Genomic DNA, 19,157 nt, shown 5'->3' with positions numbered 1-19,157 from the left:
CTGTCATCCAACGATGAAACCACGTTTCAATTTACACCAATTATTGTTCTAAGGTGGAAAGAATTTAGAAGCATTTCACGAAAGGTTTATTTCTCAATATAAAAATAAAATACAAATAATTAGTATAATACCTAGAAATAGCTATATAAAAGTTTATTTTAAGTGTATAAATCTTTACTTTGTAATGGAGACTCGGATGTATAAATCTAACACCGTGTAATGGAACAGATGCTGCCCACAAAGTGACATTTCACAATCTGACATTAGTGAAGTTGCATCATAACGTCATGAACGGGTAAATAAAACCTAAGAATTTGTAGTGGCAAAAAATATATTTTAGTGTTATTTTTGGAGAAGAAACAATATTTTGCATCTTCCTCAATGCGGCAAGGTTAATTGTATCATGGATTTCTTGACGGTAAACCGTCAGGTATCGTCATCCTCCGAGAAAAAGGAAGATGGAGTGGAAGCCAATGAAGGTCTTGTGGTATGTTATTGGTTTTGTAAATCTATTTTGTAATAACGTATAGGAGTGCCCAATTCTTATTCTAGTACTATACGATAAGTAAAACTTAATTTTAATATAAAAATCTTAACGTCGATATGAGATTGGTATGAAACTTGAAAAAATGATATAAGTTTTTAAACTGACATGGTCACTAACACTATTATTAGAACTTATTACGGGATATTTACCATGTTTATTTAATTTGGCGAGTTTCCGATATTTCGGCACTGTTGCAAGCGCCATGATCACGGATTAACTGGAGTAAATGCATGGGTGTTCACGAGCAGACAAATCGGTCTACCCGCTTTCTCGTTCGTTTCTTGCTGACATCACTAACACCACTACCATTGTCACTGGTAACAACTCGGTTTAACTCTCGACACACAAAACTCACTGTGTCCGCTCGCGAACTTTTTTCCTTTCTTGGCACTTTTTCGGGTTTTACACAGTTGGACCACTGGATTCCAAGCCCTCGACAGTTGAAACCCATCCTCCCGGTTGAAGTTTTTGTACTTGGTTATCTCAATCGCTTCTCTTACCAGTCTAGGTATATAGTGGCGTTCTGTCGAGATAACTTGTGGGTTATGTAACTCAATCCAGTGGTTTGATCCAGCCTCCAAGATGTGTTGAGCTATAGCGGATTTTTTGGTTGAAGATTTTGGTTCGTGCTGACGGCTCTCTAGGACACTCGGTTTACAGGAAATCGACTCACACTGACCGATATTTACAAGCTGATTCTCACCACCATCCCAGACAACTAAACTCTGTAGTCACCTCACTCACCAACCGCGCATATGATTTATGCGACGAGGAACATCTACAGGAGGAGCTGACACATGTGATGAAGGTGCTGCGGAGTAACGGATATAGGATTGCAAAGCACAAGAAGAAACCCACTAATAGACATCGGAGGTGCGAGGTTGAGAGGCAACCAGCATTTATGCCATATGTGAAGGGAGTGACAGATAAGGTTGCAAACATTCTCCACAAATATGCCATAAAGACTGTCTTCACTCCTTTCCGGAAAGTTTCCCAGATGCTGCGCTCGCCGAAGGATAGCTTCCCTCTAGAAAGACCTGGTGTCTATAAAGTGGACTGTAGCTGTGGCAAATCATATATCGGTCAGACTAAGCGTACTGTGGCTTGTAGAATTTCTGAGCATATCAGAGCGGTGAAAAACAACGACGCACAAAAATCCGCTATAGCTCAACACATCTTGGAGGCTGGATCAAACCACTGGATTGAGTTACATAACCCACAAGTTATCTCGACAGAACGCCACTATATACCTAGACTGGTAAGAGAAGCGATTGAGATAACCAAGTACAAAAACTTCAACCGGGAGGATGGGTTTCAACTGTCGAGGGCTTGGAATCCAGTGGTCCAACTGTGTAAAACCCGAAAAAGTGCCAAGAAAGAAAAAAGTTCGCGAGCGGACACAGTGAGTTTTGTGTGTCGAGAGTTAAACCGAGTTACAAGTGACAATGGTAGTGGTGTTAGTGATGTCAGCAAGAAACGAACGAGAAAGCGGGTAGACCGATTTGTCTGCTCGTGAACACCCACCCGCATTTACTCCAGTTAATCCGTGATCATGGCGCTTGCAACAGTGCCGAAATATCGGAAACTCGCCAAATTAAATAAACATGGTAAATATCCCGTAATAAGTTCTTGAATAAATGGTTTCTCTAGTAGATTTTACAGCTTTTAATATGCTATGCTGGTTTAGAACATACAACAAACCCTATGAAAAAGGAATCGAAACAAATAAATAAACAGCAGGTACTCCACAACAATATTAATTATGATATCAGCATGAAAGCTGGTCAATATTTCAATATCAGTCACATTATGGTTTACGGTTGTCAGTCTGTCCTTACAGTCAATGCAAGGCTAATGCAATAACTTGGAACTGATTTAATGAAGTCATTAAAATCTTTACAATGCCTGCCAAGTACAGAATGTGCATTATAAATAGTTAATTATGGTAGTAGTAAATTACTGTCGCTATCTTTATTTAAATATTACATGTGTTTTAAGCGCTGTAGCCTATACATAGGTGTAGCTATATAAACGCTATAGGCTACAGTACATCTATAGGCTATAGAACCTATAGGTGTTTATGTTTGTTGTTTGACAACAAAAGATAGCTTATCTATACTAATATTATAAAGCTGAAGAGTTTGTTTGTTTGTTTGAACGCGCTAATCTCCGGAACTACTGGTCCGAATTGAATAATTCTTTTTTTGTTGGATAGTGCATTTATCGAGGAAGGCTATAAAACATCACGCTATGACCAATATGAGCCGAGCAGAGCGGGTGAAACCGCGCGGAAGTAGCTAGTCATTTATAAATCTCGAAAATAAGTATCTTTACCATAGCCTTCATTATTTGCAGGTGGACAACTCAAAATGTGTACTATATAAAATAGCAACGCTGTATGCTGAGCAGCTGATGAGTGATCTCACCCTGGAGGTGGGTGGGGTCGGCTATCCAGCTCATAGGCTAATACTATGTGCCAGCAGTGAAGTCTTTCAGGTAAATATTCATGTATTTTATGCCAGATTATGCCAGCTTTATCATCATCATTGAAATTACAATTATTTGCTTTGATACAGTCACTGTTTGTTAAGAAAGCTATGATTTTTAAAATAAAGATACGTTTTTAGTTCTAAAATGTTTTCATATTGTATTTTACAGCTTTGTAATTAATGGACGATTATTAAAAAATACGATGATTTACTTTGATTTTTTGTTAACCAGGTGATGTTGATGAACCGGGAATGGAGCGAGTGGCGCGAGAGTCGCATAGTACTGCAGGAGACACCTACAGCTACCTCAGTATTCCCACACTTCCTTAAGTAAGTACAACTCATTGAGATTTTTTACCATTGCTTATCATTGTCTTTAAACCTGTTTGGTATGTTGCTAAAGACGATGATATATGTCAATATGGACCTTGTTTCTCAACAGCCTCCTAAACTAGCAGAAATGAGTTGTTGTCGGCGGTATTTCCGAACAGATACAACCTTCAAACGGCCCCTATTCCATAAAAAATATGTAAACAGGAGCTTTAAATAGTCTTATTCAAGTGTTAATTTATAATTCTGCCTAATTAATATATTTTTAACATATTTCTTATGTTTGTTGCAGGTATTTTTATACTGGACAGATAAGAATATCACATGATACAGTGTTACCAATACTTTCTCTAGCTGACAAGTACAATGTGAAGGTAAATATCAATCAACACTAAAGTGACATTAATTTAAAAAATGTTTAGCCCAATAATTACATATTGTTATACATTTTTGACTTGTAGGACCTAGTGACTCTGTGCCTGACGTACATGTCTCAGAACATAGCGCAGGCTGCCAAGCGAGGACAGCTCATCTCCTGGATGCAGTACACCATGGCCTGCGGACACAACGAAGTTGCTAAGGTAGAAAATTTTATACTAACATTCAAAAAAGCTTTTTTTAATACATATTTAAAATGCTGACAGAAAACTGTTGTTTGATACCCTAAATGCTGCTACGCTTGTTCCTTGGTGAATCAATCTATGACAATTATAAGACAAACAAAACTTAACTCGCCAGTGTCGCCATCTACATACCCTAGACCTTTTTATTAACAAAATTTATAGCAACAATCATTTGACTTCTATTCATCTGCTATACTTCTTAGTCCATGTTAATTTGTTCAGTATCAAATTCACTTCCATTCTAATATAGAGTACCTGGTTGACCGAGCTTCGCTCCGTAGCGATTTTTGAAAAATAGATGGCGTTAGTCGTCGGTTATGAAGAAAATTTATTATTAACTTATTGCCTGTATCTTAGGAACCGAGCTTTTCTTGGACCTGGAACCTAAATAAATCGATTTTTTGACCCGAAAAACCCCTAATCTGTAACTATCAAGGAAATCGTTGGAGCCGTTTCCGAGATCTTGATTCTACATATATATACAAGAATTGCTTGTTTATTCTAATTTAGATATGTATTATTTCAGTCATGTCAGAACTTCGTGAAGTGGAACCTGGAGTGGGTGTGGTCGGACAGCGACCTCAGCGAGCTGGAGGGCGAGACCCTCGTCCATCTCCTGCAGCAGAGCGACCTCGTGCTGCATAACGAGATGAGTGTATACGAGTATGTATCTACTATAATACTATATTATATCAACAATGTTAAGGCAATAGTACCAACTGTTTCGAAAGAAATTCAAAATTTACTTTTCTTTGACCTGAGAATGCAACTTGAGACTTCTCCCTCATAACTTTAATTCAGTTAATTTTTTAACAAACACTGTAACATCCGAATCAAAGACTTGAGGTTTAGAATCCATTGTTATTTAGATCCCATCTTAACCGGTAGCAATATTTGGAATATTTTTTACACTAGCTACACTTTGGAACGACAATCTAGGTTCATTGACAGACAGACAGACAGACGGACAATTCAATTTGACATTTTAGAAATACCTAATTAAGCATTAAATATATATAAATTCTTTGACTTTACCCCATTATTATGTTCCCTTTAAGAGAAGTCTATCAATGATGAATATGTCCAGTTTCGTGGTCCGCTGGCTGGGCAAGCAACGCGAGCGCCTGTCTGCGAGCGAGCTGTCGGAGGCCGAGGCCAAGGCGCACTGGGAGTCGCTCGTCGCCGCCGTCTTCTCACACGTCAGGTCGACTTTATTCATTGTACTAACAATATTTCTACTAATACCTAATAAGCTTACTAATCTCTATCTCTATATATGTATATAAAAATCTATTGCTGTTCGTTAGTCTCGCTAAAACTCGATAACGGTGAATTTTGGTCTTGAATTATTTGTGGAAGTCCAGGGAAGGTTTAAAAGGTGAGAAAAGAAATGTTTGAGGCGGTACGGCTAGTATTTAATAATATTTACCGTTAAAAATAATCAACATGGGTAATGGTTATGAGCCCCGGTGTGTCTCGAAACTAGTCGAGCAGTTTCAAAAATGTTATTGTTAAACTTTAAATATTATTAAAATTTTTGTCGGTTACTAATCAATCTTGACTTTTATGTATTTATGTATAAACTTGGAAAGCTAAAAAGGGCATTTGTCAATGGAAATAAGAAAACTTATCTTGTTTTATGTTTTGTCTTAACATATTTGTTTATGAATTGGTGTATTGTGGTGTTAGTACAAAATTTAACTTATTTAACTAACTTGGTGTTAGTACAATAACTTACGGAATATTGGTGGCTGGTGTATAAACACTTTTACAAATCCCTTTAAATCTACAATGTGATAGGGGTGGGCCTTTAACCCGTTAAGGCTGAGTGCTACATCTAATTTTATCGACAAAAAAAATAATACGGGGGTTGAACCCCTTATTGAAAATATTGAAAAATAGTGATTTTTTCGGTAAAAATAATTCACAAATGATTTTTTTTCTCACCAAAACATTATCAAACATATGAAAAAAGTAATAAATTAGTTAGCCAAGGTTATTAGCTACCGTTTGTCGTTTTTTTTTGTTTCTACGACGCATACAACCTTTAATTAACCGACTTCAAAAAAAGGAGGTTCTTAATTCGACCGTATTTTTTTTTAATAGCCATAATTTTTAGGGGGAGGGGATTCGACCCCTTCGACCCCCGACTTTTGTCTTTATAATTAGATGTAGTACTCAGCCTTAACGGGTTAGAAGTCTCACCCCTATCACATTGTATATACTAATATTATAAAGCTGAAGAATTTGTTTGTTTGTTTGAACGCGCTAGTCTTTGGAACTACTGGTCCGAATTGAATAATCTTTTTTGTGCTGAATAGTGCATTTATCGACGAAGGTTATAGGCTTTAAAACATCACGCTATGACCAATAGGAGCCGAGCAGAGCAGGTGAAACCGCGCGGAAGTAGCTAGTGGATAATAAGTGGCTTTTCATATATTTATCTGACCTCTCATTAAACTATAGCATTTCCAGCAGTTTCTAGAAGCTTTAATAAACTGAATGAACTAACAATACATTGTCGTTGGCCAACAGATTCCCAATGATGTGCCCCAACCAGCTGGCGAAGTTGTTGCTCTGCCCCCTGACGCAGGAACATAAGGACTTCTTCATGGAGCGGATGGCGATCGCCATGAGCTACCAGTCAGGTAATGTCTAACACATGGTTAGCTAGAAATCCTAGTGCCTGAGACTAATTTCCGACTTTAAATTGTATAGAATTAAATAAGAGAAAGAAAAATATTGATTGGTGTATTTTTCTTATTTGTCATCTATTATATAAAAATAAGTCGTGTTTTCCTTCCTGACGCTATAACTCCAGAACGCACGAACCGATTTCCACGGTTTTGCATTCGTTGGAAAGGTCTCGGGTTCCGTGAGGTTTATAGCAAAGAAAATTCAGAAAAAAAAAGTAGGAAGGCAGAGAAATTATTGTCGGCGAAACGGAGTTCGTCGGGGTTTGCTAGTTTGAGATAAAATACAATGAACAATACTTACATAAAACGAATCAAAGTTTAGGAGTTTGAGCAAATATGTCTTGTCTACGTATAAAATGAACATAGAAGTGACATCACGCGGTATTTCCAATCGATATATTTCCGAAAGTATTTGTTTCCGTAAAAAAAATAAAAAGTACGTGTCTAATATTTTACAATAATCTACAAGACGAAAATAAAAATTAGTTATCTACCCTTTTAACCCTAGTGCAACCGGATCCTAAAAAAACGTTAGAAATTCACCCAAAAAAAAAAAAAAACAATATTAAAAAATGAACATCACACCACCCCCGCAGGCCAATTCGAGCGTGTAGCGGAGATCCAGCAGACTGAAGCAGGGCGCATGTTGTTCACGCCGCGCCTGTACACGGAGGACACGTGGGGCTCCGTGCTGGCCGTGGACAACTTCCACTCGCTGCCCTGCTACCACACCAGGACCTTCATCTTCTCCACGCGACCCTCCATCGCTGACGTGGCGCCCCAGGACAAGCTCACCGAGTGGACAGTCGACCTGTACCCCAAAGGAGTTTGGTTCAGGAAGAGCTTGCTCATCGTCTGGGCTGGGACTTATGATGTGAGTGTGTTTAGTGTTTTATGGTTGCTGTGTTTTTGCTGGTGCTATGTAGATACATGGGGATTTTAGTTCAAATTCCATTTTTTCTTTCATATTGTCTCACCATAATTGTTTCACAAAAAAAAAATCAATTTTATTCTTCGTATTTTATTGATAAAATAGCCGACGATGGTGTGATGGCGATATGTGTATCTACATAGTATCCAAACAATAGTTTAGTTTATTTTTAGCTTTCATATAGCAACACACTTCGGAACTTAAACTCTTTCGTTTACACGTTCTCAGTCATCTGTACCCTTAGTACAAGTTTGCTTTACGTTGAACGAGAGCGAACCAACCAATCACAGCGCCGAACGCACTCTCTTTTCGATCTCGTTCAACGTAAAGCAAACGTCGTACTAAGCCCACTGTACTTTATTTTGACAGCGTTTTGTCAAACTTTCTAGTTTTATTGGTTTTAATATTGTCTTAAAAATATGAATGCGTAAATAAGCTAAGCACTGGCACCCAATTTGCTTTATAATTTAGCTAAAATAATTACTAAGAAGAATCAAATGTCCAAAATACAGACGAATCTAAAATCAACGCCTTATTTTACTTTAAAACTTCACATAAATCATTTGCTGTATCATTTACGCAGAGCGAGCGCACTTTGCCTATTATTATAATGAGAGTATAAATTATTAATAGTATGGGTGTAAATTAATAGTATATTTTGTATTTCTTGCCTCAGAATTACTTCCACCGAACGCGTGGAGGCAATAGGCGGGTATGTACCGTATGTACGATCAACGTAAATAATACAATAAATAATTATTCAAATCACGCCATTAAATAAATTACATAAATAAATAATAAGTTGTATATTAAATAGTTCTGTAATTTCTGTTATTAATACAATTAGGTGTATAAATACTATAACGTGGGATTTATATCATAACTGGTGCTTACCCTTTCGGAAATTAAACGGCGTGACGTTTTGTTTTGTTAAATTATTTTCGTAAATAATTGCTTGTTAGTAATCTTTATCTTTGTTCTCTTCTTAATCGTTATCATTGTGCCAAGTTTCGTCAAATATAGCTCAGCTGTTTAGGTGTTGAAACAACAGTTAATATATTTATTTTATTTATAATACCTACTGGTTTCCATATAATTTAATTCGCGATAAATTTTAATTTAAAACAATGGTGTAATCTTGGATTAACAATTAATAATAATTTTTGCATATTAAAAGACACATTTTAAAACATTTTTCTCTACATTTACCTTTTTATACTCAAAATACTATCTTTCAACCCTCAACCACCATAATACCCCCTCCTTAATTCCTCAGGTACCCGAGGTGGTGCTCCGTACAGTGCGGATCTCCATCACGTGTCAGAACTGTCCGGATTACACCGTCAACCAGTTCGGGGAGACCGAGCAACTGGAACCCGATGTCAGGGTCAAGGTAGGGAGACCAGGAGATGGTATTTTTTAATATATGTTTGATATTAATAGTATTTAGAAAAAAATAAGATAATGTAATGGGACTTATAGCATAAATGGTGAACAGTAGGTATATATTATATAATGTGTAGCGTCATTACGTGCCGTAATGTGCACCTCTGCCTACCTCTTAGGGGATAAAAGGTGTGATGTTATAGTTTAAAACTGTAGGTTGTATTGTATTTTCAGTGTTCTCTGTCAAGTATATTAATTTTGTGCATTTGTCTATGTCATTAGATTGGCATCCTAGTCTGGGGTGTGGAGAAGGGAGTCGAACACGTGTCCTCCGTGGTAGAGCGGGTACATCGGTTTTCAGCACAGAACAGGTAAGTCAGTTGATAGTTTTGTCTGACTTCAAAAGTTAAAGTTCATGTTTTCATTTGTTCATTATTTTTAATTGTGAGTTTATTGTAAATGTTTTTGATCGTATTAAAAATTGTCAAGTGTCAATGCTAAATGTGAGTCTTGAAAAGTAAAAACTCAAAGATTTCATCTTTAAAATGAATATGTAATAATACTTATGTGGGGAAAGATTGTTGTTTGTATTAATGCATGGTGGGTTAACATACAAGGATTTCTCTCAGAAATTAAAATCAAACCACCTCCGTGTGAGAAGAGGCCATTGCCTAGTAGTGGGCACTTAAAAGCCTGTTAATGATGATGACGAGTCACTAAATGATAAATGATAAATGATAAATGATATTTATTTTGCAAATAGGTTATAAAATAACACTTTTACACGTCAATCTCTTAAATAACTAGATGAGGCCGGCATTTCCTATCCGACTACTCTGAGAAGAAATGCCGAAACAAACTCAGAGGTCATAGTCTCTTTTAAAGTCCAGACAAAATCAATTAAAGATGTCGGAGAACCGTGCAAGTTGATTCTGTAGTGGTCTTTTGAGGAAAGAACCACAGCAGTTTGAGCGGACCTGTTCAGATGGCAGCACGCATGTGTCAGTTTACAATCAGCTCAGCTGACGGCTGTTGCTGAATGATCCGACGAACAACACCAACCAAAAGAACATTTGGGTAGGCCACACAAATGCTCAAACTGTCAGAATATAATTTACTAAAAATAAAATGACTAGCAAAAGTCTCACACGGTCCTCAAACTAACAATTTTAAAAGGAAATATAAAAATATAAAAGGAAAAAAAAATATATAAAAACAATGTCAAATTGTATAAAAAATGTAACTATATGTTACAAACATGTCAGCAAGACCTGTGTGGACATTATAGCAGTTCATTCCCAAGCCTGACTATCCTCCAAGTAGTCTTTTATTTTATAAAAAGCTTTACTACATAGTTTTTCTTTAATAACATTTTTAAATTTACTTAGGTTTAAACTTTGAATATGGCTGGGAACTTTATTGTAAAAGCGTATACATTGACATCTAAACGAACCGCTTATTTTCTTAAGTCTAGTAGTAGGAACAACATATTTATTTTTATTTCTAGTGTTGATATTGTGTATATCACTGTACTTTTTAAATAATTTTATGTTTTTATGAGCATACACTATATTTTCATAGATATATTGAGAGGCAACAGTCATTATATTAATTTCTTTAAATAGTTCCCTGAGAGAATACCTCGGACTAAGATTTTAAATTGATCGAATGGATCTCATCTGCAGCACAAAGACAGACTGAATGTCAGCAGCATTCCACCACAGGGGAATACCATATGACATGATACTATGGAAATAACTAAAGTATACTAGTCGCGCTGTATTTACATCAGTTAAATTTCTAATTTTTTTAACGGCATATGCTGCTGAGCTGAGCCTTTTCGACAACTTATCTATATGTGGGGCCCACTGTAGCTTAGCGTCTAGGGTTATACCTAAAAAGATAGCTGAATCTACAGGGTCCAACTCCCCGCCCTTGATTAGCACGCTGGTTTTGACATGCCTAACATTTGGTGTTGTGAATTTAATGCATTTAGTTTTTGATTCATTAAGTAGCAAGTTATTGGCACTAAACCAGCGTACTATTTTTGAGAGAGCACTATTTACATGATCACTGACTACTTGTCCACGTTTGAGTTTAAATAATAAAGAGGTATCATCAGCAAACAGTACTATCCCATGGTGATCCTTTACAAGGTAAGGTAAGTCATTAATATAAATAAGAAACAAAAACGGACCGAGAATTGACCCCTGCGGAACACCCATCCTAACAACAGACCCGGCAGAAATTTTCCCGTTAATCTCAACTCTCTGAATTCTATTACTCAAGTAAGAGATAAGTAGGTCCAGAGAGTTGCCCCGCATTCCATAATGGGATAGCTTCCTGATCAGTGTTTCATGAAGGACACAATCGAACGCCTTGGATAAGTCACAAAAAATACCCGATGCGTCCCCTGAGTCCTCCCACGCGTCATATATGTGATTAAGAAGTTCAACACCGGCATCAGTTGTTGAACGACCCCTTGTAAATCCAAACTGGTTACCATGCAATAATTTATTTCTATTAAAAAATCTTTGCATCTGATTTAGAATAATTTTTTCAAAAATTTTACTGAATGTAGGTAGTACTGAAATAGGTCTAAAGTTAGTGGGGTCAGAAGTACTACCCGATTTAAATAACGGAGTTATTTTACTATTCTTCATGAGATCAGGAAACACACCACGATCAATACAGTTATTAAAAATTAAAGCTAATACAGGTGCCACAATAGTTATTACAGAGCTGGTAATGTACACAGAATTACCCCAAAGGTCAGCAGTCTTTTTCTTATTCAAAGTATGGAACGTTTTAATTATATCTGTATAATCTATGTGTTCAAAATTGAAACTTGAATGGCAAGCTACAACATTTTCTTTTAGTAAAGATTCTGCGACAGTGGGTGATGAATTCAAGGACCTGGTAGTGGAAACAGGAATGTCCGAAAAGAAGTTTTCAAATGCGGCTGCAACTTCAGCATCTGATTTAATTACATTATTATCAATTACCAGATTATATTCACTACTTCTCCTTTTAGATCTTCCTGCTTCACCATTAATAATACTCCAGGTCGCTTTAATTACATTGGAACTGTTTTTTATTTTAGAGCTCAAATATAGTGATTTAGCAATAGAGCAAACTTTTTTAAACAATTTAGAATACTTCTTTACATATTCATGAAATTCAATAGTGTTTATAAATATCCTCTCGTTATAAAGCTCATATAGGCGTTTCCTGCTTTTATAGATGCCAGTAGTTGCCCATTGATTGAAAGGCGCATTGCCATGAGCTGGTATGGTTTTAGTTGTGAAGGTAGATTTAAACTCGGTGTGGTAAATATTTAAAAAATCATCACACAAGTTATTTGTATTTTTATTCCTTAATAATAAAGGTAATTTGTCAGAGAGTTTAGATTTGAATGTTTCAATGCGTCTTTCAGTCCTTGGGTTAACAATAATATGTGGTTTTGACACTTTATTTACTTTATTTTCTATTGAAATTAATTGTCCACAATGATCTGAATCAAGTAATGATATAATTTGTTTATTATTTGGTACAATATCAGTATAAATATTATCTAGACAAGTAGCACTAGTAGGAGTTATCCTAGTGGGCTCCAGAAACAGGTTCGTTAGGTTAAACGAAGCAAATAAACTTACAATTCTAGTACTTAAGCTAGAATTTTCTAACAAATTTATATTAAAATCGCCACAAGTAATGATGAATTTATTTGAACTACTGAGTTTATTTAATACTTCATCTAATACTGTTTCAAAACAGTCATACAAACCAGAAGGTGGTCTATACACACTCAAAACAATAAACCGCTCTAATTCCACACAGGCTATTTCAACAGTACGTTCAACAGAGTAACCAACTATATCCTTGCGTTCTTTGAATTTAAGATTGTTGTTTATTAAAATTAGTGAACCACCATGTATAGCGTTTTCTCTGCTGAACGAGCTACCAATCTGATGATTACCAAAGTTGAACATTAGCTGATGGGATTTCAGCCAATGCTCATTACATGCATGCATATTACAGTTTAAAAATAATTCTATTTCTAATTCTTTACTTATGAAACCTTGGATGTTTTGGTGTACCAGATTGATAATATTACTGTTAAGTATGCAAGAGGATGACTCTATTGTCTTGCGTTTTAATTTAAATTATTAGTAATATCAACATTCAATGTCACATTATTAATATTAAAGTCAATATTAGAAGGTTGCTCAATAGGAGTAACCTGTTTAGCCAAGTTCTTGGCTGTTATTCTAATAAAATATGATAGCGACACTGCTATTCGTCTTAAATAATAACGAGAAAGATAGTACCTATCTTTCGTCATATATACATTTTTACCAACGTAATTGTTGGTATCAATAATATTAATATTTGAATTATTGCATAACTGATACATTGCAATATTTAGTTTATATCTAAGGTTGTTTTCTTCCTGTGGCAACCTATTACTGTAAGGCAATGTAAACAAAATGATCTGCTTTAATTTTAGTTCTGTAATTGAACTATGAAATTTAGATAAACTATTTTTATTTAAACTACCTCTATTACCACAAATAATAATGAGGGTAGAATCTTTGTTGAAATTGTAATTAATAATTTTCTCAGAAATTTTAGTAAAAGTACAGCCGGGCATACAGTGATTTATTATTGTTTGTCCTGGATAACTATTTGTCAATAAAGAACCTAAGTTCTTTCCAATCTCATCACTGAAGATTACAACACTGTTATTACAACTATTATTACTGTTATATTGGGTAGGAAACAGTGAACTGGCACCATGAGGCAAGGTGGTATCACACGTTGGCACAGTACAAGCAGGCAGCACATTACTAGAATCACATTTTTCACATGGGTTTTCCTGTGACTGTGACCGCACTAGCTCATCCATAGCCAACATGTATTCCCTCATTTGTTTTTCTGATGCACTGTATTTGTTGGTCATTGTGTGCAACTTTGCTGTTAAATGATCTATTTCTAGTTGTAAGTTCTGTGTGTCAGTTTCATATCTCCTATTCCTTTGATTTAATTTGTTAGAATAAATATTAAGTTGATTTAAAAGCCGGAACCGTTCTTTGTTTAATTTTACATTTTTTATGAAAAACTTTTGTCTTTTCACCAATCTGTTAGTCTTTGTAATGAATTTGTTTATTTTAATATACTTCTTTAGTTTTTTGTTACTGTAACAAAGAGTTCTTGAGGAATGACATGAATCACTTTCACAAGTTAAGTCTATAGTCAATGGATTCATGTCTAAATGTTGTAATGGAGAAGCACGGGCTGACACCAATTCGCTGAAGAGACTGTTATTCATACTGGCCGTGATGTTATGATTAATCGTTTCAAGGTGGTTAATTTGATTAGTGGCCTCATACAGCTGCTGTTCTAAATGAGCTTTATCATGTAATAACCTAGCTTCTTAGAAGCACTAATCTAGGTTCCTATTGTACCCAGGGTGCTGAACATAGACGACGCGCTAGACTTCGACGCGTTGAACACCCCGCTGTACACGCCGTGCTCCCCCCCCGGCGCGCCGCCCCCTGCCACCGCTCCCCCCACTCCCCCCGCGCCCCCCACACTGCCCGCCGCGCCCGCTGGGAAGAACTACTCGGTTAACAGGTAAATTAGTACTTCTATTTCCTAAATCATTAACAACTTCTTTGTTTTTATCAAACATTTTTTAACCGACTTCGAAGAAAGGAGAAGGTTCTCAATTCGGATGTATGTTTTTTAATAATCTATAAACATGAACTGCCGTGACAATTATTCGTATCAATCGTTTTACTCTCAATTGGCACGAGACGGTTCTAACTTAAGTTCTTTTGTAACCTACTAGTGCGTCAATTTTGATTGAATTAATAATCTTTAATGTACACAATACAATTAAATAGTGGTAGGTACATAAGGCGAACTTAATGCCATGTGGCATTCTCTACCAATCAATCTTAGGGTTATAAGAGAAAATCTGCGAAAATAAGGTACGGAGAATAAAAAAAACAGCAAAGAGAAAAATAATTGAATTGTATAATATAATTATAATTTTATTGCACAGTGTGAGCTCGAAGCGTTGCTACAAGTGCTCCGACTATGAAGCCCCCGAGCCGAGACATCTGTTGGGACCCCATAAGGACCAGCTTAGGGTGAGTAGAACGTCAGAGCTTTTATTTCACTTTTCAAACGTTAAAATTGTATTGTCCATTCGTGAAGCTAGTTACTAGTTACTCGTGCAAAAATGTAGATTCGTATGGAGTAAGCAACTGCAGGAGGAATGACTTTACATTGTTTTAAAATAGTCATAAAACAATATAACGGCGTTTCTCTAATTTAAACTTTGTTACAAAAGAGTAAGGTTGTAAGTCGAACATTTTTAGCATATGTACGAGCAAGCTCGACACTTTTGCTGACATCGCAGTCTATGCGCGATGTCGTTTTATAACATGTATTTTTATTTAGTTTAATAAACATAGCCAACGTGAACGGTCTGTTTTATTGCTCAATCAACAATTGCAAGTGTAGAAGCGACATTGCCCCTACAGCATAGATAAAGCTGAAGAGAGAAATACCTATAAGAATAGTTAATTTAAGTGATTTTATGCAATGTTTATGTTAATATTTCCTATTTTCACAGATACAAGTAGTGATCGTGCCTCTAACAGACTACTGCCACGTCGGAGTGAACGACAGCACACAGGGATGACCTACGACAGTAGCGCGCATCTACTGCGCGGGTGTGTCATACCCGGCCTGACAGAGACACTTGATCTCTCTCAGCATCGCCTGCAAAGCTTGAAGGCAAGTTCGAAGGAATATTTTCTTTGTTTTAGCTAAATGTATGCTATTAAAGTTCAAAATCATTTGTCATATTATCAACGTCAGCCCTCAGTGGATAGCAATTTGTATTCTACACTATTGTGTTAAAGTTCGTTATTGTATGTCGTTGATCGATTGTGTAAGCGTTGAGTACAAGGTCCTAAGTTCGATTCCTAGGTTTTACTGTGTGTTTCAGTGGTAGCAGGAATTTTGAGTGTCCATTAAAGGCAATAATAATTAAATAAGATAGCAGGGGCTTGTCTATGTGCAATATAGTTTTTAATAAGATTATGTTTGTTAATTCGTCCAAAGTGCGTTCGGCCTTACAACTCGAAATTACTAGCTTAATTGGTTCGTAGATAATTTTAATGCAATTCGAAATATTTTATGGTTATTGGTAATGTAAGGCGATTTGTGATGACCTCAAGAAATTTGTAACATAGGGTGTTATAATAGGGATGATGACGGCGTAAAATAAAATCAATTCATTCTATAAGTGCCCACTACTGAGCAAAAGCCTCTTCTCACACGGAAAAGAAATGAACATTAGTCACCACAATGGCTTAAAGAGGTTTGGAGGTTAGAAATTTATAATTTGAAATTGTAAGTCGAAGATAAACAGGCGCCTTAACCTCTATGTCACCATGACATTTAATAAAAACGAGTTATACATATAATTTTAAACCTCTAGTCTGCTACAAAAACAGATCTATGCGAAAATCAATGTATTTTCTATGGTCTTATAAATGGGCAGTAAACCTTCGGCGTTTGATTGGATGGTTTATTCGAACCGGCCAATCAGAGCACCGAAACCACTCTCGTTTCGATAACTTTAAACGTAAAGCAAACTCGTACTAAAGTTACTGGACATTTTTGATAAATCAATCTGTCATCATCCCCATTACAACATCCTTTGTTTAAATCGCCATGCGCTGTTTTATGTTGTAAAAATAAAATAATATGTTATAGTATGTTGTATGCTAGATTAATTTACTTAGCAAATTATTATTATATTAATTATGTAATATGCAAGGTGTAACGGAAAGGGTATAATATTATGCCAATGATACATTTTCTTGCACCATAGGACGTCTTACCACACAGTTTTCGTTACACCCTGTCTATGAGGCTAACTAATTGTGACTGTTTAAAAAAATACTTTGACACAAATACGTTTTAGGTTATTTTAGGTCATTGGTTAAAGACCTATGCCATGGTTTGCTGAAATAGTGCCTCTTTTCATCTACTACTCCTAATTTTGAATATTCATTTTATGCTAAGTGACACTAGATACCATTTTGGTTTACAACAACCTGTAAGTGACACCTAACAGTACAAGTAAGGGGCTAGTTTAAGTGCTCCCTCACGCTAAGTAACTCTTACTTAGAGGTTGTTTAGGGATTTGGTGTAAACGGCCACAAATGTACTAGTAATGCGTCAAAGTTTTACTTATGTATAAATATTATTCTGCTGGTTCAGTGTCTTAAGAAAATTCTACCTAAGTCACCTTTAAATAAGGTCTAATTTAGCTCAATCATTGATGTTTTCAGCAAATCATAGTAAGTCGGTCGTATAAGTATTGTTGTGGAACTGAATAGTTAAAAGTTAAAGTAATTGTGTTATATCAATGCATATAAGTTAATGTTTTATAGTCATGTAAGGAGGTTTGTGCTCACACGCGGCTTAGATCATGTTTCGTGTACTTATTTGTATTAATTTTATAATTAACTATCGTGTCGTATCGACGTCGCTGCGTCTGCGCACGCTGCTCGTGATGAAGGGTTTACCGGTACCGTAAAACGGGGTGAATAGAAATCAAGGGATGAATAGATACAGGAATGGGGTGAATAAATGTTGGCAAAATGTTCTTATATCTATTCACCTTATTCCTGTATCTAATCACCCCGTTTTACCGTTAATCTACAAATATGGAACCGCTGGTCGACTTCCACTGTTCTTAAAAAGAGACTAATTTTTATTTGAAGTCGGTTAAAGTTAAGTTCAGTTTTTATTATTAGCAATAAAGTCTATAGTCAAGGCACAATTTAATGCTAGTATTTTTCTTCCTGTTTTACTTTGAAATAAGTACAAAATATTTCGGTTTTCAGGCAATTTTTTTTTATTTACTTTTGCCTTACCACACATCGTCTTCCATAATCTATTATGTTAAATGTAAACAAAGTTACCCATTTTCAATTCTTCAAATGAATACCAATCTTATGAACACGTCCATAATGCTGTATTTTGAATGTCGCTAAGTCCTTATTATTATTTATTGTATTTGTATCGTGAACCATGTGGAACTTATGTTTTTTCTTTCAAGTTTATTGTAGATAGCTATATAATATTAATATGTTATATCTGTGTGAGTATATGAATGTATGAGGCTTCCCATACTTACTTACTTAAGTACTTGTCATTGTTCAAATGTTGTGTTTTTATATAAACACGAGCAGATCAACCACTCAATTCATAGTCGAAAACTAAATATGTGGCCAAAAACACAGCAACAAAAATATTTATATTACTTTACAAATAGCTGCACGGTTGGTGCTGGGCAATCGGCTGCCGTACAACGTATAGTGGGATTCGATACCCACACGGAACAACTCAGGAGATTCAGTTATGACATCTCTTTGTATTTGCTTCATGAATTGCAATAACGTCAAAAATCTTTTAAATAAAGAAAGGTGTAGGTTGATGTGCTTGTGTCTTAACTATATATTCTGTACCCTTAGTACGAGTTTGCTTTACGTTGAACGAAAACGAAAAGAGCGCGTTCGGCGCTCTGATTGGCTCGTACAAATGAACCAACAAATCAGAGCGCAGAACACGCTCTCGTTTCGATCTCGTTAAACGTAAAACAAATTCGTACTAAGGCCTCCGATACTGTTTGCAACAGTATTACAATGATTGTCTTATTCGTTCATAAGCTGTAAGTTTGAATTTAAAACATAAAAAAATGGTTGAAATATTTCATTCTTGTTTTATTTGTCTGTTAATGCAACGTCACGCATTTTATCCCCGAAGGTAGCCGGAGGTGCACATTACGGCACGTAAATCCGCTATACAATGTACACCTGCGTACACCTGCTTTTCACCATTTGTGTTATAAGTCCTATGTAATAGGAGGTGAGCCTATTATCATACACTGGGCACAATTCCAGAGAAAAATTCGAAAAGCCGAAAAAAACCCAGTAATCGTTTACCCGACCCGGTAATCGAACCCAATACCCCTTGCCTAGTTGCACTTGTAACCACTCGGCCAAATAATAAATGTCGCTGAATGTTGCTTTCAAGTTGTCACGGCATGGCCACAACCACACA

The 19,157-nt window shown here is 36.0% G+C and overlaps 1 protein-coding gene across 1 annotated transcript; it reads left to right on the top strand.

The window, feature by feature from the left end:
- The first annotated feature begins 255 nt into the window (after positions 1–255).
- Positions 256–17,087, top strand: LOC118269825 (BTB/POZ domain-containing protein 17). Its single transcript, XM_035585151.2, has 14 exons — positions 256–487; positions 2,903–3,043; positions 3,269–3,366; positions 3,659–3,740; positions 3,828–3,947; positions 4,516–4,652; positions 5,077–5,193; positions 6,525–6,637; positions 7,282–7,559; positions 8,893–9,009; positions 9,285–9,373; positions 14,475–14,639; positions 15,073–15,160; positions 15,649–17,087. Exons 1-14 carry the CDS (start codon positions 404–406, stop codon positions 15,715–15,717), a joined length of 1,698 nt encoding a protein of 565 aa, XP_035441044.1. The 5' UTR covers positions 256–403; the 3' UTR covers positions 15,718–17,087.
- The last annotated feature ends 2,070 nt before the right edge of the window (positions 17,088–19,157 follow it).

Source organism: Spodoptera frugiperda, chromosome 30, assembly GCF_023101765.2.
Source record: "Spodoptera frugiperda isolate SF20-4 chromosome 30, AGI-APGP_CSIRO_Sfru_2.0, whole genome shotgun sequence".
Taxonomy (NCBI): domain Eukaryota; kingdom Metazoa; phylum Arthropoda; class Insecta; order Lepidoptera; family Noctuidae; genus Spodoptera; species Spodoptera frugiperda.
Note: the sequence above shows the minus strand (reverse complement) of the source record. Positions and strands in the feature narration are given on the sequence as shown.